The sequence below is a fragment of the Lontra canadensis genome, unplaced genomic scaffold, assembly GCF_010015895.1.
Source record: "Lontra canadensis isolate GAN:19392208 unplaced genomic scaffold, GSC_riverotter_1.0 scaffold273, whole genome shotgun sequence".
Classification (NCBI taxonomy): Eukaryota; Metazoa; Chordata; class Mammalia; order Carnivora; family Mustelidae; genus Lontra; species Lontra canadensis.
The window spans coordinates 93,129-120,114 of record NW_022631267.1 but is presented as its reverse complement, the minus strand read 5'-3'; the positions used below and the strand labels follow the sequence as shown (position 1 = coordinate 120,114).

General features: G+C 38.2%; 1 protein-coding gene across 1 annotated transcript; it reads right to left on the bottom strand.

The window, feature by feature from the left end:
• Positions 1-22,253: 22,253 nt before the first annotated feature.
• Positions 22,254-24,035, bottom strand: LOC116862608 (zinc finger protein 846-like). The gene is made up of 2 exons (XM_032849966.1): positions 23,898-24,035; positions 22,254-23,734 (listed from the first exon to the last, which is right to left on the bottom strand). The coding sequence occupies exons 1-2, from the start codon at positions 23,898-23,900 to the stop codon at positions 22,301-22,303; spliced, it is 1,437 nt and encodes a 478-aa protein (XP_032705857.1). The 5' UTR covers positions 23,901-24,035; the 3' UTR covers positions 22,254-22,300.
• Between the last annotated feature and the right edge of the window lie 2,951 nt (positions 24,036-26,986).

The window sequence follows — 26,986 nt, the reverse complement described above, 5'->3', positions numbered from 1 at the left end:
AAGTCTCCCTGACAAAATCCCACGAAGCGAATGAACCCAGTTCCTTTTTCTTTGCTTCCAGAGAGGTAATGAGGCAGAGCACCTGCCCTGGGAGATGCAGGAAACCCTGCCCTTGCCTGATGCACAGTTTGCCAGGGAAAGCACACCAGATACGAGACAAAATCTGTTAAGTACCTCACAAGAGAGGGCTGCTCCATGTTGAAATTGGCTCAGCCACTTCCAACTATTCTGGAAAAATAGTTTAAGTACTTTTGTATTATCATCTTTTCTTATTGTAATCTGAACATGGATTACAACCTGAGATGTAATATCAATACTCGTGAATTGTCTGTGTGACTTTTGTCAAGTCACATAAGCTCTCCAGTCCTCAGTTTTCTTTTATTCTATTCTATTTCTAATGGACTTTAATAATTAAGTAAATGTTAAAGGTAAACCCTAGGCTAAGAGTACAAAATGGTTCAGGACTCTAATGACTCTGTTGGAATTTGTAAAATGGGAAGAAAAGAACACCTGAAGAAACAGCAGTTTTGCTTCCAACTCTATCAGTAATACTTTCAGCCCTAAGTAGGAGAACAGCCCATGAATAATTGTGGCTTAGACAGGAGGAATTTAATATTTCTTATGTATTAAGAAGTCTGAATATAGACCCTCATTGGACTAATACCTTGCATGGAACCCCATCAGGAAATTCAAAACATACCTAGAATCTAACTTTTCTCTCTTCCTTACCACCCCCACCTGTAGCCAGCCACCATCATCATCTCTTGCAATATTTTTCCGTCTCCCAGTTTCCTCCCTTGCTTTTTTTTTTTTTAACATTTCTATATCCAATGGCCAAAAACTTTTTTTTAAGTATCAGAAAGGTAAGATTAAAGTATCATTGTTTTCTTACACAAAATCTTCCAAAGATTTCTTATGTATTTCAGAATGAAATCGAAAAGTCTTACCATGCTTTTCCAGCCTTTAAATTATCTGGATGCCTGCTATCTCTCTTATCTCATTCCTCCATTCTCCCTGCTGTTCCCTCAGTTCTGGCCTCCCTGGCCTTCCTGGTGCAGGACCTTTGCATATGCTGTTCCCTTTTCCTGAAACACTTCTTCCTACACCCCAAATATCTGCATAACTAACTCCCTCACTAACTTTGTGTCTCTCAAATGTCACTTTATCAGACTTTCCTTTATCAAGCTATTTAAAATGTCACCCCGTCACTCTCCAGTTCTCTTATTTTTCTTAACATTTTACATAGCTCCTAACTCTACCTGGTATATATTTATTTTTGGCTGTCTTTCCTCCTATTAAATGTAAGTTTCCTGTAAACAGGGACTTGGTTTATTTTGTGCAAATGGACATGTGAATTCCCAGCACCAGTACAGTCTGGTACAAAATAAGCATTCATTATATGGTGGCTGAATGAGTACTTGAGCAACTGAATGATATCAAGGCCTTCTGTTGGTGTCTTTGCAATCCCCTTGGTATTCTCCTCCTTGGGGCAAGATGGCTGCAGCTGCTCCAACCACCATGTCCTCACTCAACCACCTTCAGAAGTAGGAAGCATTGGGGACAGAACCTTTTCTTTCTGTACTTCTCTCTTAACAGAAAGATGAATACCTCCCCTAGAATCTTCCAGGAGACTTCCATTTAACTTTTACTGACTAGAACCAGCTCAAGGGCTACCTCAGTCTGAAAGAGAGGTGAGAAAGTATTTGGCCTTGAGAGAGAAAGAGAGAGAGACAGGCAAGGGAGAAAACTATGATTAATAAAATCACCAGGTCAATAAAATGTTATGCTTTCTATTACCCAGTTATATCACGTGGTTGATTGATAAACCATGAGATCCAGAGGCAATCAATAGAGTGCTTTCACCCTGTAATGCTCCTGCTTTTTCCACCCTTCACATCTTGAAAGTATAGCCATTTATATGACTTATCTTTCCTATTTAATTAGTTTCATTAAACAAAAACATTTTCAAATAATTACATGGGAAAAAATACATATGTAATCCTACTAGAGAAGGTTGATAGAAAAATATATTGAGGAGAGAGCTGGATAGACAGATGAAGGAAAATGACCAAAGACATGCATATCTCAGAACAAGACAAAAGGAGAAAAGCTGGGGTGCCTGGGTGACTCAACTCATGATCTCCCGGTCCTGGGATTGAGCCCCGCATTGGGCTCTCTGCTCAGCAGGGAGCCTGCTCCCCCCCCCCCGCCTGCCTCTCTGCCTACTTGTGATCACCCTCTCTATCAAATAAATAAATAAAATTTTTTAAAAAAGGGAAAAGCTAAAGAAAGTTCGCTCTGCGGAGAGATTGACAATCATATTGGTAAAGGAGCTAGAGGGTGAGATTGGGGGTTGAGGACAGGAGCCAGAGACCATACTTTCCTACTTGATTTCACGTCCTTATTCATACTTTGCAAAAGAACCAAGACCAGCTTTTTTTTTTTTTTAAGATTTTCTAAATTTATTTATTTGACAGACAGAGATCACAAGTCGGGATCGTGACCTAAGCTGAAGGCAAAGGCTTTAACCCACTGAGCCACCCAGGCGCCCCTCCAAGACCAGCTTTTTAAGTAACATCGTAAATCACACACTTAGGATGCTGCATAGGAATTCGTTTTTCCTTTTTATTAAAATTTTATTTATTATTAGCATATAATGTGTCATTTGTTTCAGGGGTACAGGGCTGTAATTCATCAGACAGCATTCACCATAGCACATACCCTCCCTTATGTCCTTCACCTGACCACCCCATCCCTCTAACACCCCTGCCCTCCAGCAACCCTGTTTGTTTCCTGAAATTAAAAGTCTCTTATGGTTTGTCTCCCTCTCTGGTTTCATCTTGTTTCATTTCTCCCTCCCTTCCCCTATGATCCTCTGTCCTGTTTCTCAAATTCCTCATATCAGTGAGATCATATGATAATTGTCTTTTTCTGATTGACTTATTTCACTTAGCATAATATGCTCTAGGTCCATCCACGTCATTGCAAATGGCAAGATTTCGGGGAGTTTTTGATGGATGCATAGTATTCTATTGTTTTTATATACCACATCTTCTTTATCCATTCATCTGTTGATAGACATCTAGGTTCTTTCCATAGTTTGGCTGTTGTGGACATTGCTGCTATAAACATTCGGGTGCACGTGCCCCTTCAGATCACTACATTTGTATCTTTAGGGTAAATACCCAGTAGTGCAATTGCTGGGTGGTAGGGTAACTCTATTTTCAACTTTTTGAGGAACCTCCACACTGTTTTCCACAGTGGCTGCACCAGCTTGCATTCCCACCAACAGTGTAGGAGGGTTCTCCTTTCTCCACATCCTTGCCAACACCTTCATTTTTCCTTTTAAGTAACTTCCCAAAGCTCAGTTCTGGGCAGGTTGATGCTGTGGCACATGACACAATCCTCCTAGTTCTAAGGGAATCTGGAAGAGACGCTAGGATTGCTGTACTCTCTTCATGTCTTTCATGAGCTACCAATGGCTTAATATCTCAACTGCAAGGTGAAGACGTGAAGTTCAGGTCTAATGTGTGGGGCAGTAGATGAGAAAGCAACCTGTACAGGACTCCAGATCACAACAGAAGAGGCCAGGAGAGCCTCCTTACCTTTTTATCTCAAGCATTCTGGCACAGAAGAAAATAATGGCTCAGAGTCCCAGAACCCTGGAATCAGAAGGTCTGAAATATACAGGTGCCAGCACTACCTGAGTTTCACATCAGCCCCGCCTGATGCGGGCAGGCAGACAGACATTATGTGATCCTGCTCTTTCTGCCTGTAGCCATTCAAGGAAGAAGGAGAACTTTTCACGTTTTGTCATGACATTTAGGATGACATGCGAGGCAGACATTTTAAAATAAATGACATATGAATGCCTAGTCATTTAGATATCTTTTGCAACAAAGCATGGATGAGAAACAGGTAAAATGGAATTAATGAAAATCACTGCTGGCTGTGAAATCTTTTGTCAAATGTGACGTCTGGGATAAGGACACAGGCTCGTTGCCCTCTGTTCACACATAGCGCATCTTGGTATCAAATTGGCACTTTCTCTAATCTATTAAAAACTGGCTTTCGGTTGAAAGAAAATAAAAAGAGACTGGACAATAAAGGTGAACACATTGCCCTTGAGATCATTGATTCTCCACCAATTTTTAGTGCTTGTCATATATGACCCCTTGACCAGGCTGTGTTGTGAGAGGTCAAAAGGACAGATTCCCAGATTTTCTATGGTAGTTTACCCATGCATAGCCCTGTGACTGACCATGGCAGATCACTTCACCTCCCTGTCCCCAATTTTCCTATTTTCTCTGAAAACCTACTTTTTCTGGTTAATGCAAGGATTGAACAAATTAATAAGTAATAAAAATGTGGAATAATGCTTGATAAATGTTATGTGGGTGTTAGCTATTCCTATCGTTGTTGTTACCCAAAATAGATATGTGGTCAGTGAATGGACACTTGAACGGATATGGTGGAAGTGAAACTTTGACAAAGTAGATTCAAGGACAGAAGAAACATAAGTATTTTCTAAGTAAAAAAGAATGGCAAAACCCATTAATAAGACATTGTAGGATGTTGTTTATTTCAAAAGATATAAAAGACATTGTCTTGCATAAAATGGATCACAGATGCTCATTTCTCTCCAGTTTGGACTGTACATAAAACTAGACTCATCACCAAACTGGCTGGAAAATTGGGTTAGAAATTAATCATTCAATCCAGGACACTAAATCATTGAAACCAAGTTTTTAGCTCAGACTGACCTTGTTTCTTTCTCTGCCCAAACTGATTGATTCCATTGGGTGGTAGAACCAGCTGAACAGGTGTCTTCTATCCTCTGGGCTGCTTGGAACTGCCTTTTTTTTTTTTTTTTTTTTTTTTAGCAGATAACTAATCTTTACTCTTCCCAGGGCAATGTGAAGCACAGCTTGTTAATGTTAAACTTTAAATAGTGATTCTCTGTGGCTTATTGCTATAAGAAATGTCAAGAATCCTTGGGCTTCTGATTCTCAATATCTGTCTTAACCCAGCTAATACTGTCGGCTTAGAGGCCAGGGCCTAGCATTTTGCATATAAAGTACAGCAAGGTTATCTGTGGTGGGTCCAGGGGCAAACACACACTTGAGAGTGCTGGGTCTCCATGACGTCGCAGGTGCAAAGCAGTCCCCCCATGCACAAAAGAGTGACTCTGTAAAGCACGGCCCAGTACTCTTCACACTGATATTTAATGGACATAGTCTCTTATGAATATCCAGGTTAACCATTAGACATACTTCCTGGACTGGTTAGAAAGAGCACTAGTATCTCCAGAATGCCTGGAAACTACTGGAAAAATATAAGTGAACAAGTAGAAGAAAACTGAAGGGAAAGGAAATACAAAGTGTTCCACTACCAAGGAAGCATCCACTTTTTTTGCAGTTACTTTTCCTGCCCACCCCTGACCACCCACCTCAGTTTAACCTCTTGACGCAGATGTGATCATGTCCCTCCACTGATTAAATACTTCTCCACCACCTGCAAGATAAAGTGTAAATTCCTCAGCCCTTCCTTTTGGTCTTGATATTATCCCATTACACCGTTCAGACTTCACCTCCCATTTCTACTTCCCTCTTCCACCCAGCCACCTCCAGTCCTACACCATATGTCCTCCCTGCATTTGAACTACTTAAAATTCCCTGACCATGACATGTGTCATCTTATCTCCATGTCCGTACGCCCTTTTGCCTCCTGTTTCAATGGAAAAACTCCTCATATCTCAAGGCCTGGTTACCAATGTTACCACTCTGAAAATGAACAGCATTTTCCCTTCTTCCATTGCATTTCATTTGTAACTTTCTAGAACAATGCTTGACATAGGTGCTTTCCTCTCTTCTGTGACCTCCTCAGCATCAAAAGTATTGGTTTTGTGACCTATTATTCACATTTATATCCCTAATAGCTAACTCAGGATTGCAGGTGTTAGGGTGGTTAAATGATATTAGAGGAATGAAAAAGTGAACATTGCCTTTGCTTTATTTTCTGTCTCCTTACAATCATTTGGCCCTTCTCATCAGGGAGTCATTTTTCTAATCCTAAGTGCCAATTCTTGCTATTCTGATACCGGCATCCCTGCAAGACCTCAGACACGAATGGCAGGAAGGTGCATCTCCCTAACTCCTCAAGGGTAAATGAAGGATGTTCTATGGATACTTATCACACAAAATTATAATCTGATAAAAACAGCTGCCTTCTGTCACCTGCTGTCACCAGGACTGCTACCGAAGCCACTTGCAAATTCTGCTTTCTGACAACTCAAAAGCTGTTCAGCAGCCTCCCCACTGACTTGCTTTCGGCAGAGCTGAGAAAGCACTGGCTTGTAGTGCTTTCAGAAGGCCTGAATTCTGGTCTTGGCTCTGTATCTTGAAATCCATATGACTTAATGTAGGCCACATAGAGCTGGGTCTGTTTCCTCATGTGCAAAAAACAAGGAAAATGATCCTTTCCCCAGCCTGCTGACCTTGTTGGATTTTTATGAAGTTCAGAGGCTGTAAAGAATTTGAAATCACTTTACAAAATAGAAAATTCACTGGGGAGATGGAGGATAGTGATTTAGCATTATTTATTCCTTAATATTGGCCATCTGAGGTTTTTCTACAACTGTTTTTTCTTCAGGAAGATCAAATTAAACACAATGCCTAAAATAGAGGCATTTATTTCTTCAGGAAGCTCAAACTAAATACAATGGCTGAGACATATTCTGTTATCCAGGTGAAAGACCAAACTCTACACCAGTAACCTGGGACATCTCCAAGCTACTCTGCAAAGCAGATTGACTAGTTGTCACCTTTGGTACCATCTATAAGTAAGACCACATGTCTGGCTCCATTTAGCTACATGAGAATTATGGAGGATTGATTTTAGGACAATTGATTATAGGACATGTCCTAGAAATGTGTGTACACGTCCCTGAGAAGTGATTAACTAGCTTGCATGGACATTTCTGGTTATATCCCTTTAGCAATATAGTGGCTCTATGTCATCAGACACAGAATAGGACAGTCCTGTTCTGCTTAGATTAGGATTCTACATCTACTTTGATTAAAGTTATTAAAAGCCAGGTGGGATAAATGATGAAGAAAACTGTAGCAGACAATAACAGTAGCAAACACTTCCAGCATGCTCAACCAGTACTAGGCACAGTCCTCAGGGATTATCCTATATTACTTTCACCCACACAATGGTTCTTTGAGACGCAGTTTCCTTTGATAGCCTTATTTTACACTGAGGAAAATTAACTCACACACCTACAGAGTGTAGACAAAGGACACAAACCCAACTCCACCTGACTCGGCAACCTGGGAGCTTAACTCTCCAATGGGCCTTGGCTTACGTATGTAAGGACCACCAGCAGCTAAATTTCCTTGAGACAAACTCTCTCTCTTTTTGTCTAAAAAGTCTGAGGCGTAAATATTCTGTATGGTTTGTCTGTATAGTCAACTTCAATAAATTCAAGTGGGAAGAAATTCTGAAGTATGGATGATTGTCTATTTTTTCAGATTGTTGTACAGTGGTTAATATCCTATCCAAAAACTTTTACTTCTTGCTCAATAAAAGAATCCAACTTCTATTTGAACTGGTAATATGTCCATCTGAAACTTATATTTCCCAGCCTCCCTGATGCTATGTGTAGCTATGTAAATGTTATGTGCAATATGATGGTAATGGAAGTAGTACCCTTTCATAGTTTGTGGTATTTCCAGAAAAGGGAGTTCAGAGCTGGCAGGTGTACCTTTCTTTCACTTGTTTTTTTTTTTTTTTTTTTTTCCCTTATGTGAGTTTTAGACATGGTTGGAGCTCTAGTAGTTGTGCTGGATCATGAATGGCCTTGAGGATGAAAACCATATGCAGAGACAGAAAGAGAGAGAGAAGGAACCTGAGATTCCAGTTCTTTTTTGGAGCATTCTGTCAACATCAGGTAGCCTCCTCTACCTCCTTTTATATTAGAAAAAGATAAATCCTGAGTGGTTACATAGATGTTATTTTAGTTTTTCTCTTACATGCAGCCCAAACTAATCCTAACCAATATGAAGATTACTTGGAAATTTTTTGGTTTCATCTGTGTTTCATAGACCTTTCACTCTAGATCAGTGCCCCAATTGCAGAAAATTGTATTATAAATTATATTCACTCTGCTTCATTTTTAGAAATTTTTATTTATCTTGAGACAGAGAGAGAGCACATGTGCATGAGAGTGGGGGATGCGGGGGAGGTGGTGAGGAGGGGCAGAGGGAGAGGGAGAGAGAGAATCTTAAAGCAGTCCCATGCCCAGCACAAAGCCCAGCACTGGGATCAACCTCATGACCTTGATATCATAACGTGAGCCAAACTCAAGAGTCAGATGCTCAATGGACTGAGTCACCCAGGTGGCCCTCACTTTGCTCAATTTTTAATAAAACTCAAAAAAAAGAAATTTTAAGTAGAAAAAAAGCTGAATTTATTGATTAAAATTAAATCTGGAGATTTAATTTTTTTCTAGCTCTAATTGGATTTGAATCCAACAAAAAAGAAAGAAAAGAAACCTATTTTAAGTTTCAGTGCTCTCCAAGATAGGCACACAGTGGGGCCTTTATATTATTGTATGTAATAAATTACCTGAATCACCCACACTGAGTCTGATTGTGTAGATTGATTATTGAAGATCAAAAAGTCCAACTGGGATTTGTCTATGTTTGAAATAAATCATGAAATTTACAAAACCCTAGTGCATTCCTTAAACACCTTCAAATTTTGTATGTCTCAGAACATTGTAAAATATAGCTGACCCTTGAACAACACCAGATTGATCTGCTTGGGTCCACATATGTGCAATTTTTTTCTAATAAATGCAGTACTGTAAATGTATTTTCTCTTCCTTATGATTTTCTTATAGCATTTTCTTTTCTCTGGTTTACTTTATTATAAGAATATAGTATATAATACATATCACATGAAAAAATATGTGTTAATTGACTGTGCATGTTATCAGTAACCAACAGTAGTCTATTAGTAGTTAAGGTTTGAGAGAGTCAAAAGTTATATGCATGCAGGTTTGGTGTCTCTAACCCCTGCATTGTTCAAGGGTCAGTTGTATATCCATTAAAAAGTGTTCTGAGGAGACTGACTTCTGGCATGACAGCATGAGGAACTCCAGTGATACATTTCCCAGTGAAACTTGTAAAAATTCTTAAAAGACAAAAAAATTAAAGCTCCTAGAAATGATTGTAAGAGCAAAAAGGAAATGAAGAAATATCTATTCAAGAATATCTATGAAAATTTGGTAATAAAAGTGAGAGTTTGTGATATTTGAATTACATTTAGGCAGATTGTTTCTTGCCACAAATTCTAATTCTGCTTTTAAATTTCTAAATTATATTCACCTTTGGCGTCCTTCCTTTGACCTGGATACAAAAATTTTAGAGCTTAATAAATGTAATGTTTAAATGCAGTAAGTCCCTTTGAGGTAAAATTCCTGACACCATGATTAGCCATTATAAGCAACTAAAAAATAATAGCCACCATTCCCATGAAAATACACCATCATTATCACCTCCACCATCACTCAGGTTCTTGACACCTCATCTTTGCCCTCTTCTACCTGGGACTTTCTGGTATTTTCATCTGAATTTGTTTTTAGCTTCTCCATGTTATTTGTGTGTGCATATTCACACATGTGAGTGCTTGCATTTGTCTTTCTGTGTGTGTAAACTGAAAACTTCCTAAATCCTTTAAGAAGTAGTTAAATATAGTTAAATAATTTCATTGAGGACTACTACAGAGACCTGCAATTGACTACCAAAAGTTATAATAACTTTGCTGAGGAGCTCAAATGTGTTCTTACCGCTTATAGCTGTCAAGTGTAATGGCTGCAAATGTCCACCTTTTTGCTCCTTTTATTCCCAGACAATTACATTAGGTGTGTCTATTAAGCTTTAGAGTGATTTTCAGCTCCCTGTTAAAAGAAGAAAGGTAGGTAAGAGGGAATTTTATAGTAATAAAGTCCTCCCTCTAAAAGCAAGAAAAATCTCAAATAAGCAAACTAAGCTTGTATCTAAAGGAGCTAGAAAAAGAACAACGAAGTCTAAAGCCAGCAGAAGGTAGGAAATAATAAAGATTAGAGCAGAAATAAAAGATATGGGAAGAAAAAAAAAAGAACAAACTGATGAAACCAGGAACTAGTTCTTTGAAAAAAATCAATAAAATTGATAAACCTGTAGCCAAACTTATCAAGAAAAAAGAGAAAGGACTCAAATAAATAAAATCATAAGTGAGAAAGGACATATAACAATCAATATCAGAAAAATACAAACAATTATAAGAGAATATTATGAAAAAACTATGTCAGAAAGTTGCACAACCTAGAAGAAATAGATAAATTCCTAGCAACATCCAAACTACCAAAACTGAAACAGGAAGGAATAGAAAATTTGAGCATACCCAGCAAACAAATTGAATCAGTAATCAAAAAATTCCCAGCAAACAAAAGTCCTGGGTCAGATGGATTCACAGGCAAATTCTATCAGACATATAAAGAATAGTTAATATCTATTCTTCCCAAACTATGCCAAAAAAAAAAAAAAAAATAGAAAAGGAAGGAAAATTTCCAAATTTATTCCCTGAGGCCAGTATTATTATCCTGATACCAAAACCAGATAAAGATATGAATAAAAAGAGAATTACAGACCAATATCCCTGATGAATATAGATGCAAAAATGCTCAACAAAATATCAGCAAACCAAATGGAACAATACATTAAAAAAAAACCATTCACCACAATCACTTGGGATTTATTCCTGGGTTGCAAGAATGATTCAATATTTGCAAATCAATCAATGTGATATGTCACATTAGTAAGAGAAAGGATAAGAACCACATGATCATTTCAATAGATGCAGAAAAAGCATTTGACAAAATACAACATTGATTCACGATAAAAACCCTCAACAAAGTACGTTTACAAGAAACATACTTCAACATAATAAAGGCCATATATGAAAAACAACAGCTAACATGATATTCAATGGTGAAAAACTGAGAGCTTTTTCCCCAAGGTCAGGAATAAGACAAAGGTGTCCACTTTTCACCACTTTTATTCAGCATAGTACTAGAAACCCTAGCCAGAACAATCAGACCTCAAAAAGAAATAAAAGCCATCCAAATTGGTAAGAAAGAAGTAAAACATCCATTATTTGCAGATGACATGATACTCTATATAGAAAACCTAAAAGACTCCACTAAAAAACTGCTAGAGCTTAAAACAAAATCAGGAAATAGTGCAATACAAAATCATTGTACATAAATCTGTTACATTTTTATATACCAATAATGAAGCAGCAGAAAGAGAAATTAAGAAAGCTATCCCATTTACAATTGCACCAAGGATAGTAAGATACTTAGGGATAATCCTAACCAAATAAGTGAAAGATCTGTACTCTGAAAACTATAAAACACTGACATAAATAAATGGAAAGACATTCCGTGTTTATGGATTGGAAGAACAAATATTATTAAAATGTCTATAATAAGCAAAGCAATCTACACATTTAATGCAATCTTTATCAAAAGGCCAACAGCATTTTTCATAGAATTAGAACAAACAATTCTACAATTTGTATGAAACCACAAAAGACTCCAAATAGCCAAAGCAATCTTGAAAAAGAAGAGCAAAGCTGGAGATGGCTCAATTCTGGACTTTAAGTTATATTACAAAGTTATAGTAATCAAAACAGAATGTTACTAGCACCAAAAAAGGCATGTAGATCATTGGAACAGAATAGAAAACTCAGAAATAAACCCACAATTATATGGTCAATTAATCTTCAACAAAGCAAAAGAATATCCATAGGAAAAAGACAGTCTCTTCAACACATGGTGTTAGGAAAATTTGACAGCTACATGGAAAAGAAAGAAACTGGACCACTTTCTTATGCACACACAAAAAATAAATTCAAAATTATTTAAGGACCTAAATGTGAGACCTGAAACCATAAAAATCCTAGAGAAGAACACAAGCAGTAACTTTTATGACATTGACCATTACAACTTCTTTCTAGATATGTCTCATGAGGTAAGGGAAACAAAAGCAAATTTAAACCAACTGGACTGCATCAAAATAAAAAGCTTCTGCACAGTGAAGGAAACAATCAACAAAACTAAAAGGCAACCTACAGAATAGGAGAAGATATTTTCAAATGATGTATCTGATAAAGGAGTAATATCCAAAATATATAAAGAACTTATAAAATAAATAATCCAATTTAAAAATGAACCAAAGACATGAATAGACATTTCTCTGAAGATGTACAGATGGCTAACAGACACATGAAAAGCTGTTCATCATTACTGTTCATGAGGAAAATACAAATCAAAATCATAGTGAAATATCACCTAACATCTGTCAGAATGGCTAAAATCAAGAACACAAGAAACAACAGCTGTTGGTGAAGATGTAGAGAAAAAGGAACTTTGTGTATTGTTGGTGGGAATGCAACCTGGTAAAGCCACTGTGGAAAACAGTATGGAGGTTTCTCAAAAAGTTAAAAATAGAACTACCCTAGGATCCAGCAATCACACTAGTAGGTATTTACCCAAAGAATACAAAACACTAATTCAAAGGGACATAGGCGCCCCTATGTTTATGGCAGTGTTATTTACAATAGCCAAAATATTGAAGCAGCCCAAGTGTCCGTTGATTAATGAATGGACAAATTAGATGTGGTGTGTATACACAGTGGAATATCACTCAGACATAAAAAAGAATGAAATCTTACCATTTGCAAAGACCTGGATAGAGCCAGAGAGTATAATGCTAAGCAAAATAAGTCAGAGAAAGACAAATACTATATTATTTCACTCATGTGGAATTTAAGAAACAAAATGAGCAAAGTGGGGGAAAGATAGAGAAAAATCATGAAACACACTCTTAATTATAGAGAACAATATGATGGTTACCAGAGGGGTGCAGGGAACAGGTGAAATAAGTGATACAGATGAAGGAGTGCATTTGTCGTGATGAACACCAGGTGATGCATTACTAAATTCTACAACTGAAACTAATATAATGGTGTATGTTAACTAATTGGATTTTTTTTTAAGAAGAAAAATAGAGAATTTATTTTCTCTTTATTAGATATATGAAATTTAGGTGAGTTAGGATTGTCCATTTTGGAATATGGTACCAATGAGACCATTTCATGGTGTACCTAAAATATCGAAGTATGTGTATATGTATATGTGTGTGTATAAGTATATGTATATTCTGGGCCTTCCTCAAATATATATATATATATATATATATATATATATATATATAAAAGCCACTAGTTGAATTTCTCAGGCAGAGGATAAATGTTGAAACAAAATGTTTTATTTTTCTCATCTGATAATAGTCCCTCCTTCCCTCCTCTGATTTTCCAAAACAAACAAATAAAATGAAAACTTAATTGAACGTTACCATTTGGTAAGTTTAGTTAAATAGGATTTTATTGTACCTGAATACCATTGTACCCTTAACTCAAACATCTGAATATTTTCTATTTTTGTAACTCAATTAAGTGTGACTAACTTCACATTGAGTTAATCACTAAAGCAAAGTTCATTAAAATGCTGATATAAAATGTTTTGTTTTCATTGCTTTTTGAACAGTGGGAAAATTAAATAAGTATTCAAAAGAGAAGGTAGTATGAAAATTTGCATGAAGAAATTCAACCAACTGTTATATGCCAAAATAAATATCTCTACTTAATAAATATCAGAATCTTTTATAGGGAGGTAAAGAGAAAAGCATTCCATTCTTAAGAATAATGGATGTTGCCTTTTACTAAACTTAAGCAGTGTACTAATAATTGACACTATTCTTTTTTTTTTTTTTAAGATTTTATTTATTTGACAGATGGAGATCACAAGTAGGCAGAAAAGCAGGCAGAGAGAGAGGAGGAAGCAGGCTCCCTGCTGAGCAGAGAGCCCCATGCGGGGCTCGATCCCAGGACTCTGGGATCATGACCTGAGCCGAAGGCAGAGGCTTTAACCCACTGAGCCACCCAGGCGCCCCTGACACTATTCTTATTCTTATTCTTATTCTTTTACTAAACTTAAGTAGTGTACTAATAATTGACAGCAAAGAAGTACCCTACATTTAAGTAGTAGTCTTTAATTCCTGAATCCCCAAATATTATTTGCTTTGCTTTCAACTATACTGTAAGAATAGAGAAGACATTGTTCTACTTTATTTAGATTTCATATTGATATATAAAACTAGAAGTTACATACTGTAAGGTTTTTCAGACGAGATAAACATGACACCTGGCGAGGTAGGCGCCAGGCAAGATTTATTAAAGGCGCCCTCAGGTGACGTTCGCAACTCCGGAGAGGAGAGTCGGGGAAGTCGCACTGGGAGGGAGTCCGCGCGTTCTTTTATCCGGCCAAGGCAGGACATGGGTTCACATTCATATATGGTAAGGTATTTGGTGATCGGAGGGTCAGGGGAGTCTTGATGCTCCTATTTCCTGCGTAGGTATCAGGTTACTTGTGGAGACATGACCTGGGCATACATCCTTATGGCCGGAGAGTCAAGAGTTAAGGAAAGGGGGGGAGAACCTGGAAGATGGCTGCCCAGTGGTCATTTTTGTTGTTTCTCCTGCATTCCTGGAGCCGCCGACCCAACATGTACCTTTATTAAACTTTAAAAGTTAAAGTGCTGTCCTATGAATCATCCAGGTGTTGTTTCATTATGATTTCACCATGAATTTGCTGCTCTTCTTGAATAAATCAATTGAATGTTCTATACCCTGGATTTTTATCTGAAAGACTGACTAAACATGTTGACCAAACTCTACAGATTGTTTTAAAAATTAGCAATTCTAAGTGGCTTCTTTTTGAGCTAGAAGGAAAACTAACGTTGTATTTTTTAATTTGACCTCAACCACTTCTAAATCCTAGGGAAATTGCAGAATTTATGTTAGGGGGATAAATCGCTTTTTCATTTATGAAAAGCACATTAATGGACCTCTAGTTACAAAAGAAGGCCCCAGGCTAGTCTTGGGACAAAAAGGCTGTAAATAACTCTGCATAAAAGAGTAAAAGACCACAAGGTTTTCCCATTGCTGGTGGTTGGGTTGAGTGGGGATGGTATTAAGGGGAAGAAATCCCCTGATGAAAGCCACAGCTAAAGAACTTTAGAATGACAATGACTAATAGAAAAGTTTCAGCAGAATTCATTTCAGCCAAACCTTCAGTGGAAATTGGCTACACAGAGGAGTATTCCACTTGTTGTTCTTTGGGAAGCAAAGGAGATGGGACTGTGGCCATATTTTGGGAACAAAGGAAGTCAGAGAGGGCTAGAGAATATAGAAGGAGACATTTAAGTAATAGAGAATTGGATGAGAAACAAGAGTTTAGAGTAATGTATAACAGATAATCCCCAGGAATCCTTTGCAAGACTTCCTACAACTCCATGAGATCATGCCCAAGTTTTCTTTCTTTGGAAGGGGGGAAGGGGAAAATAATACTAATAAATAATAGCTACAAGAACTATGATGACCGAGTGCTTAAAATATGGCAGATACCCTTCTAAGTTCTTTTTAAATAGAATCTAATTACATTCTCACAGCAACCCTGTGAAGATTTGTAGTTATTCCCTTCCATAGATGAATAAATTGTATGTATAGAGGTACTGGGAGACAACTCTCCATGGGTCTCTCACATTTCTGTACATCTTGTGAACAGAAATACTGGCTGCATGTTTCTAGACTGTTTTTTCAAGGATGTTTGTATAGTAAACAGGCTTGGAGCATAGAGATAGCGTCTCCTTCAGGTACAAAGGCAGGTTTGTTTATTTTCCAGATGTAACAAAGGTTAACATCTCCTTTCAGGTCAAAAGCTAGGCAGGTTTACTCTCTCTCATAAAAGATTTGGGTTCTTTACACTGGAGGTTCCTCTCCTGTAACAACCCACAGCCCATGTAAGCAGCTCTTGTCCTCTTTGCATCATCACCCCATAAAGACTGGCGCCCAGGTACCTGGCACAAAAGCTGAAGCTCTGGCTACTGCTGTTGCCTAGAGTAATGATGTCCTTTGTCTCTGACTCATGAGTCTTGTGTCTTCTGCTAGAATCCAAGAAGCAGTGGCAGACTAACTTGTTAGCTTGCACTTAGGTAAATTTGCAGACTCCTCACAATTCTAATAAGAGATTAAGAACATGTTCAAGGCCTCTCAGCTAAAAAGTAAGAAAGCTAGGAAGAGCACCAGCCCAGGAAGTTCTACTCCCTAATATATGTTCTCCCCCAACATGCTGTAGTAAAAAACAAACAAACAAACAAAAAACCACAAATGGTGGCTCCAAGTGACCAGAAGACAGAAGGATACAACTCAAATATGTATTATATTATATAAAAGTTCATAAAATATATATGTTTCCTCAATAAGCCAAATCAGCTTTGTTTGATATAGGCTGCTTTCATTGTATTTATGGTCAAATTCAGAGTGAATATAATATATACAAAATCATTGGCATAATTGAATGTCCGACAGAAATGCTTTCCATCCTGTCCTAATTCTTATAAATTTCCAAGTTTTTACTTTCACAGTTCTTCAAAGAGATAATTTAGAATACTGTATCTTGCATGAGCCCATTCCTATTCCTTCAGTAAAAAAAAATTAAAAAAAAATTACATTTCACCGAACTCAGTAGGATTTTGTACTTCTTTCTAGAGTCAATATGGCAGAGTGATTAAGAGCATGGGCTCTGGATCCAGACTGCCCTGATTCTTATCTTGTCTCTGCCACATCTTAGCTCTATAACCTTAAGAAATTCACTTAAACCTGTTGGGTCTTAGATTCTTCACTGGTAAAATGGAGATAATTTTGACAGCCACTCATAGTTACAGTCATGATAAAGTGAATACATCTCTGTGTTACTACATCCCCAAAGTTTAAGGAAAAAAAAAAAAAACCACGTAGTTTCTATGAGGACACATTAGTGCTTTTTTTTTTTTTTTACTTTTGCAACCCATAATGTAAAAGCCCTGTGTTATGAGACCAAATGAATTCATCCATTTAAAGTACTCTGAATACTACCTGACACATCATTAAGTTCTCAGTAAATGTCTGCTATCATTATCCATCTCTTATAGCTTTTTTTAATTCTACCTGGCTTTATGATTACTTAAGTCTGTTACCTGAATGTCTCAGGCTTCAGCATTCAGTGAGTACAAGTGTAGTCCCTTCTATTCCACCAAATATCAATGACTCTGACCCTCAACTTGATTGTTTCACAGACACAACCAGAAATTCAGTCCCTTTTCAATTGCCCTCAAGGCTGTTTTCATGCTTCTATAATCAAATCCTGATAAGAACTCATCTCCTTTAACTAGCCTGAGCCCAATAGTTCCTCAGTGGTGTCCCCTGGAGTTGGAACTCTGCACCTTCTGACACCACTGCCATCACATGGAACCTGGCAAAGCTGATAAGCTGCCATGCCTAATCTTGGTTGAATGGGAACAACTCAACCACAGAGGTCCCTGCATTACTTTTATGAAGTGAAAAAGACAACACATCTTTTGTGATATTTGGGCAAAGGAGAGACCCTTAGCAAGGTTTCTTGCATACTTTGGTACTACAGGCTTCAGGGATGTAATAACTCTCTCCCCTGTGCATATGCATAATGCTAGCAAAACTGGAATAAGATGAGTTCTGCTCTCACCAACACATAGTTTTCAGGATTGCTATTCTCTTCCATCTTTGTTGCTAAATCTGGTATCCTGTGAAACAGTCTTTTTTCCCCTTCATGATAAGTTTATGTTCCCCTCAAGGGTGCATTTTGTTTCTCTCTGCAGGATCAGGCATGTATTTCTGAAAACAAATGGTAGAATGGATTCAAGGTTTTTTTTCTATAGAGGTTACCAGCCTTTCTGTAAGTCAGTGAGTGTAAATGGATAATTTTAGAAAAGCTGAAATTAAAAAGACTGACCATATTAAGTGTTGGCAAGTATGTGGAGCAACTGGAACTCTCATACATTGCTGGTGAAAATGTGAAATGGTATAGGCACTCTGGAAAACAGTTTGGCCTTTTCTTAAAAAGTTAAACATCTACTTACCATATGACCCAAACACTCTACTCCCTGGTATAAACTCAAGATAAATGAAAGCATTTATCACATAAATAAAGACTTGTACATGAATGTTCATAGTTTTATTTGTAAAAGCTAAAAATTGGAAACTGTCCAAATTTTCAATAACAGACAAATGGATAAACAATTTATGGTGGTTGCAGGTAGAGATATGGATATAGTATCATTCCACTGAATAATTTTACAATATTATATATAACAATATAAACATATTTATATATATTCAGTGGAATATTAGTGATAAAAATGAGTGACCTATTGATACACACAACAATATAGGTGGATCTCAAAAAAAAGTTATGCTGCATAATAAAAGCCAAACAAAAAAAGAATTTGATGATTTCATTCATATAAAATCATAGAAAAATGAAACTTAATCTATAGTAATTTACAGTGAAGCAGTCAGGATTTTCCTGGGCTTGGGGTGGGGTCAAGGAGAGGTGAGAGGAAGGGATTGCAAAAATGCATTAGCAAATTTTGCAAAGTTATGAATGTGTTCTTCATCTTGACTGTGGTGATTTTTCATGGATACCTACCTGTGTCAAAGTATATCAAATTGTTTGCTATAAAAATATATGTGTTTTTTCCTGATAATCATACTGTAATAAAGTTTTTTTTTAAATGGATACATAGGGAAAACATGCCAGCTGAACTGTTTCTCCAGAAACAACAGAGTTTTCACTCCTCCTACAGAATCAAAATACCATTTCTAATACCATTACTTAGTTCTCCTTAACAGACCAGAAGCTAGTTCACTGATAGCAGACATAGGTCTTACTTGCTTTTGTATTCCCCATGGACCTTAGCACAGTATCTCGCAAACATCACAGGAACTAAATATATACATACAGAAAGAGTGAAGAATGAGATAACTAACTGAATAATTATCAACCTTAACCATCTTTGCTGTCATTTATGTGTAGCTCTATAATTACTACATCCCTCTCCCCAGGGTAAGTTTCTTCTTTTGACAAGCTAATACTTCTCACTCCAGATTATCAGGCAATAAATCTTTGTTTGAGGAAGATCTGTGAGTATAAAGGATGCAATTCATAATGGAATTCAGGAGCACTGTTTGCTTCTCTTCAAACAGAGCATGGAGGTTGCCTCTTAGGTGTCTTTTCACCAGTGTTAAAATTTAGAATTGTACTTGATTATCCTATAGTAACAGATAAAAATGTCTCTTATTCAGTTGATGAATGTCTACCAACATTCAGAAATCTGAATGTGAATGGAAAAGTGTTTGTAAACAAGAGAAAAGCTCTGGCCCAGGAGATGGGAGCCTGGAGACCTAATCCTGAGTCCTGTGTTTATTATCTATTTGAATGTGGATAAATCGCTTCATCATTCTTGGGCTTAGTTTTCCAGTACTTATAACAAGGGGATGAAGGGAAATTGCTTATAGAGCTTTCTTATGCCAGCGCTCTGTGGTTTTTGTGATTCCAGGAAAGATCTAGATTGGGCCAAGGTTTAAATGAACCCTTTGGGGAAGGGGACTAAATGAGGTAGGCAGTTCAGGCATGATGTGCAGGAGGAGAGGGTTAAGTTTGTAAAATTCTTATCTTCTTAGAATAGTCTTATACATGAGTGGGGAATTTAGGACCCAATTCTTTGTCACTGAGCTGTCTACTTGGAGTATACCTCTAATACCATAATACACATTTTCCAGAGAACATACAGGTCTAGTTTTGTATTCCATGGACTTGCTGTGGATAAGTTGTATAAAATAATAAAATAAAAAATCAGAGCAGTCTTATTCTGAAGGAAGCATGAGCCATGCATTCAGCAACTTTTCTGTGCATGTTTCGAGTCCAGAGATTCTGGGCAAAGCTTTGGCCTATCTACGTTCAATCACTGTCAGATATTGGAATTGTGTTTTTTGCTCCTGTTTCTACCTGGCAAGAGTCCTTTTTGTGCTGATGTCTAATGGGCTGCAGTCTCCAGAAGAGTGATTGATTGCCAGGTGCAGGCATGATTAAGCCAGCACCACTGTGGATCACCCCATCCCCACAGTGGAAGAAGAGCATGCATTTTCTGTAAGGACCCTGTAGCTTTCTTTGGCTTTGTAGCTCATGGCATAAATACCCCAGAGCTAAATATAAATAACAATCTATGTATATACCGATTAAACTGGATTCCTTCATGGAGGAAGGAAAATAAATCAGTTACTATTAGGGTTCAGAGTCAAATCCAAATTGTGAGATATTAGAGCATAATACTCATTTAAGAAGATTGTTTTACTAATGGTGTCTTTCCTAGGCTGTGCTTCATTAGGGCCTCCCCCGCCAAAAGAGTAATGATGTGTTTATCTCCGTTTATCTCAAACTTTTGCTCCTGCCTTCAGATCTACCTATGTTTGGGAAGAAAATAAAAATAAAAATAAAAATAAATTTATCTCTGAAAGTTTTGAAAAATATTCTAAGTGTGTGCTGAAGACCTGAAGAAGAGAAAAAGTAGGAATGAATGGGATATATGAAGCAAAACTTCCTAAACTCTACCCATCTGTTCCCCAAATTTCCACTTGCCTTCTTCCCAAAGGGAGACAATCCAAAGTCCCAGCTTACCATCTCCAAGGCCAGGATCACTTGGTGATACGTCCTTTCCATCTATTCTGGATATGGCAACTTATGGTTGGGAATATGGGAAAGACAAATTCCTGCCACCAGTCAGGAATAGGCCTGGACAGGACATCCAAACTAAAGCTCCCCTTTGCCAACTCCAGAGGCAGTGGTCTAAGGGAAGGATGAGATACTGATGGATGGGTCTTGTGAAGAACTCTGGTTTTTTTTTGTTTGTTTGTTTTTTGTTTGTTTGTTTTTTTTTTTTTTGAGAATCTATTTATTTGAGAGAGAGAGATTGAGAGAGAGAGAGAAAGAGAGAGAGAGTACAGGAGCAGAGGCAGAGGGAGAGAAAGAAGCAGACTCCCTGCTGAGCAGGGAGCCAGATGTGATCCCAGGACTGCAGGATCATGCCCTGAGCCAAAGGCAGATGCTTAACTGACTAAGCCAACCAAGCACCCCAAACTCTTGTTCTTTAGTAGAGGAAATTCTTAAATCTTGGACCTGGTTTCAGGGAGGAACTCCCTAGTCTATTGTTTCTATGTCCTAGCTTTGCTGTCTGGGAAGTTGCAGGCTCAAAGATTTCTAGCCAAGAGTTTTTAAAGCCAGGTTTATCATTTCTTATAGCAAAGCATTTTCCTAAAAAAACAGAAAGTTTCTTTCTGATCTGTTTATTTCCTGTCAATTCTATGTTCCAAGGACCATACCCCCAAATTTTCCCCTCCAGCTGACTGTGTTAACGTTACTTCCTGAAATCTATGCTGGATTCACTCAACGTAATAGCTTTCTAAAACAATAGACATTGGCAGGAAGGGAACATTCTTAATCTGACCTGTGATACAGGACTGAGTTTCTTCATTAAATTGGTAAATTCTTACATAATCTCTTTGCTAAAGGCCTTTATAATTCCTGCTCTTCAGAGTCTGGAAACAGATGGCTTCTCAGACCCAAATTTCTAGATTGTTATCACCGTTATTTCTTTTTTTTTTTTTTTTTTTTCATTAAGATTTTATTTATTTATTTGACAGAGAGATCACAAGTAAGCAGAGAGGGAGACAGAGAGAGAGGGGAAAGCAGGCTCCCTGCTGAGCAGAGAGCCCGACTCAGGGCTCAATCCCAGGACCCTGAGATCACAACCCGAGCCAAAGGCAGAGGCTTTACCCACTGAGCCACCCAGGCGCCCCCAATTGTCATATTTTAAGGCTATACTTCATTCTTACCTTCATATCACTTTTACAGTCATTTCTTATTTATTTATAAGTAATCTCTATGCACAACAGGGAGCTCAAACTCACAACCCTGAGATCAAGAGTCGTCTGTTCTACCAACTGAGCCAGCCAGGCACCCCTGACTTTTACGGTAATTTTAGATATGTAAAATTAATGTCAGAGCAACAACAAAAAGGCTCTCCCACATACCTTATAACTGGTGTGAGTTCTTACACTTTACATTCTGTAAAGTATGAACAATTACTGCTCTCCCATATACCTTATATGCATGCAAATTCTGCCCCAGGATGTTCCTATCATGTAAGGATGAAAAATGAGTAAAGCTCTCTCACACATTCTTTACTTTCATAAGGTACTTTTTATCCAGATGAGTTTAGATGTGAATACTAAGGTCTGAAGAACATTTACAGGTTTTTCCACATGCCTTAGTTCTTAAATGTTTAGCAAGTGCCGAAGATTGAGTGAAGGTTTTCCCACAGTCCTTACATTTATATGGTTTCTCTCCAGTGTGAGTTCGCATGTGAATATTAAGGCATGTGGAGTACCTAAAGGCTTTTCCACATTCTTTACATTTGTACGGTTTTTCGCCAGTGTGCGTTCGCATGTGCATATTAAGATTCGTAGAACGAGCAAAACCTTTCCCACATTCTTTACATGCAAAGGCCTTCTCTCCAGTGTGAGTTCTTAAGTGTGTGGTAAGGCCTGAAGACTGAGTGAAAGCTTTCCCACATTGCTTGCATTCGTATGGCTTCTCGCCAGTGTGTGTCCTGACATGCTGACTGAGCATTGAAGAATTATTAAAGGCTTTCCCACATTCCTTACATTCATAGGGTTTCTCTCCAGTGTGTGTTCGCACATGTAAGACAAGTCCTGAGGAGCGAGTGAAAGTTTTCCCACACTCCTTACATAAATATGGCTTTTCTCCACTGTGAATTCTTACGTGTTTTGTAAGGTATGAAGAGTGAATAAAAGCTTTTCCACATTCCTTACATTCATATGGTTTTTCTCCAGTGTGAATTCGCATGTGTAAAATAAGTCCTGTGGATCGAGTAAAGGCTTTCCCACATTCCACGCACACATAGGGCTTTTTTCCACTGTGAATTCTTCTATGATCTGTAAGGTACGAGGAATGAGTGAAGACCTTCCCACATTCTTTACATTCATATGGTTTTTCTCCAGTGTGGTGTCTCCTGTGTGCCTTAAGGGATGACTGATTAACAGAAGTTCTCTGACACTCTTTGCATTCACACACGTTCCCTCGTGTCTGAGTTTTCTTGTGCCCAGTAAGATCTGAAGGCTGACCAAAGGCTTTATCATGCTGGACACTCTCAGAAGTTTTCTCCCCAATGGGGATTTCCGTGAGCAGAGTACAAATAAAGTTCTTTTTAAAGGCTTTTCCATTCTGATTACCCTGAGAAGTTTTCTGTCTACTGGGAGTCATAAATGAGCGTCCACCAAACGCTCTTCCACACAAGTTAGAGCCATATCGTTTCACTCCAGCATTGCTTCTCTCCAGTTGTATTCCATTTGATGTTTTTTCCAAAGAAATATCCTGAAGGGCTGTGAAACCTTTAGTTTTGAGCTGCAAATCCAATTCCTGCAGAATTCTTCTCCCTCCTGTCCTCAGCTCTTCTGCTCCTCCCATTAGAGAGTTGAGATCAGGTTTGCATGATTCGTATCCTAGTATAATGAGATTCTGGTAGTTCTCCAACATCACATCTCTGTAGAGATCTCTCTGTGTTTGATCCAACAAAATCCACTCCTCCTGGGTAAAGGTCACAGCCACATCCTCGAAGGTCACTAAGTGCTAAACCATCAAATACATACTGGCTTCAGCTAACCACTGTCTTCTTTGAGGTTCTCAGGAAGATGTATGAAAGACTGAGAAGAATCCATCAGTAACCCAGCCACCATCTTTGCCTCCTCAATCTTCCCCTCAGGAAGACAGAAAGGGTTCTGAGAAAGATAACCATACACCTGATTCACATCAAGGGCTTCCATCCTGTGATCTGATAGAGTTTCCAGAATATTCCATATCTCACTCAGAAGACCACTTCAGAGAAGCTTCTGAGTTTAAATTAAGAACTTGATCTCAATTTCTCTTTGAATACTGGAATGTCTGGGTAACTGGTTCACAATATCCATCGTTAAGCAACAGACATTTTCCCTCAATCATCAAACACCACTCATTAGCCATCTCTCCCACGCAGGGTGGAGCGGGAAGTGAGGCGTTAGCCGAAGAGCCTATCACCGTTATTTCTAATTTCAAATCAGCCAGTCCTAGTCTGCTTATTTCTTCTTTATAATATCTTGCTAACTACACCAGCAATCATAGTGCACATGCAAACATGCAAACAATGGGCTTTTTCTAAAAGCCATTCTTTTCTTTTCATTTTTCTCTGATGGAAAAATAACCCAACCCTGTCAACAAACAGACCTTTCTACATCAATATAGAAGAGAGAGGGAAAACACAATTCATTATTGAGTAACCATTAATAGATTTACACTTTGCATGAGGTAGAGAAGAATGACTACCAAATCTGGGAAGCATTTTACTCAAATTTATGCAGTAAAGTGGTAGGAAGAGCAATTAAGACTTATTTTATCTCCTTGAGAGACAAAGGGGCTGAAGCTTGTGACAGTCTCCGTTCATCTCGTGAGGCCTCTGAGCCCATTCGAAAGGCACCGTTTTACATAAATAGAGCTTATTTGGCTCTTGCCTTCAGAAATAGCTCTATATTATAAAATCTGGAGGCTATGCTTAATCCCTAGCGAGATTTATCTTTATTCCGAAGGTTAGATCAAAACCTCAGATTTATTATGTCTCGAAGGAAATACTAAGAAAAGGGAGAAAAGGGAAAATGGTCTCTTTGCCCTTTATAAATGGAGAAAATAATTTTCATTTACCTTTACATTACTTAGGATCGTGAAATAGACCTAATATAAGCAATGGCTCCAAACCAGTGGAAGTTTGTTTCTGTTTCACGTAATAGTCCAAAGTGGGTGTTCCTGCTCTGCCGGTCTGCTGTCCGCCCCTCAGTCATCCAAGGAGCCATGCCGCCAAAGCATTTGCCATCTGCAAGTTATGATTTATAAGATCACCCAGGGGGGTTGCTATCCCAATTAGCCATAAAGGGAAAAGAGCAGGGAGAAAACACTCTTGTTCCTTAAAAGCCTTAGCTTGGAAGCAATACCCTTTACTTGTGCTCACAACCCATTGATACAGACGCTGGCCACATGGACCTTCAAGCGTCTGAAAAATCTGCCCCGGAATATTAATTGCTAGAAGAAATTAATTTGCTGAACAGTTAGCCACCTATACCACAGAGATTAGACAAAGCAATATGAAATTATGGGACCTATAGATAAATTCATTAAAAGGCAGTGCCTTTTTAAAGTCACTTTTCCAGTCACTGGTGCAGCCTCCCAACCCACCTGTCTCACTCCTCCTAGGGTTACAACCTGACAATGCTTCTGGTAGCATTACCTCAACTGATTCTTTTTTGCTATGCTTCTCTGTTCATTTAGAGAATGTCTGGCTGAGTGTGGTGGTGAGGGTGTCGCCCAAGAGTGCTCTGTATCCTTTTGTTCCAAAGGGATCTGTTCTAAATAAATTGTTTAAGCCTGGAGTTCTTGAGAGCTTTGATTCTTTGAGCCATACCTCCCTCTACTTTAATTACCAACCTCAGCCTATGACCAGACACTTTATTTCTTTGCCACCCTTTTAGTAGGCTTCTTACATTTGAAAATGCCCACTGCTTATCTCCAGGCATTCATGCCATTCTAATGTAAGAACATTGACAGCAGGAGCCTTGCCTGTCTTCATGCATCATGGAGGTTTCCCAGTCCCAGCTACTGTAGCATTTTTGTTTGGAGATACGAATGGTCCCCAAGCTATTCCATCAGTTCCCATAGCTTCCTCCTTTCTCACTTGTATTAACCATATGTCTCCCCAACCCCCACTCCCCACTGTATTTTGGTGTTTTGTGACATTTAAGACCTTCCTGATACTGGAGGGATGTTATTTACACGGTTAGTCAATTCTTAGAGACAGTCAACCACTCACATCCAGACTTGCAAATGCAAACCATTCATTCCAGAGCCCATATCCCTGCCTACCTCTTTTATTGAGTTCTCACACTCCTGGCCACTGCACATCTGCCCCAATCACCCAAGGTCCAGGGAATTAGACTTCTCCAGAGAGAGAAACAAAATGATGTATGTGTGTGTGTGTGTTAGAGATAGAGAGAGCGAGAGAGAGAGAGGGAGATTTTGTTTTAAAGTATTGGCTCATGTGATCATGGAGACTTAGTAATCCAAATCTGCAGGGCAGGCTGGCAAGCTGAACATTTAGGGAGGGTTGCAGTTTTAGTCCCAAAGGAATCTTCTGGCAAAATTCCTTCTTATTCAGGGGAGGTTAATCTTTAGATTAGTCAAGGCTTCAACTAGTTAGATGGAGGATAATCTGCTATACGCAAGATCCAGTGATGTAAAAGTCAATCTCAACAAAAACAAAAACAAAAACAAAAACAAAAAACAAAAAAACAAAAAACACCTCCACAGAAATATCCAGAATAATGTTTGAGCAAATATCTGGGTACTCTGACCCAGCTAAGTTGACACCTAAAATTAACCGTCACAGTGAGGTACTAGATGACTTGAAACAGCCCCTAAACCCCAGAGCCCACTGAAATTACTCAAACTAGCCAAATCTAAGCCTGCTTACCCTCACTCCCACAGAAATCTCTTGCCTGCATTTTCCCCTCACTCCCTCTGCCTCCTGATTGACCCCGATGCTTCTGCATGTGGTCCCCCTGCATAACATGCTGAATGTTCTGTTCTGGGGATCTTTAAATATAATACATTTCCTCCTTCATTATTGTCATTTCCATATCTGTGTTTCTTACCATATCTGATTAAAAACAAATCCCAGCCATCCATAAAACGTCACTGAATAAGATGTTCTGTTATTTTTCCCATAGTGAAAGTTTTGTTCCTCGAAAACCATCTCCGATCTGGAATTAAAAATCCTTATCATTTCTGTCATAGCTTCACAGA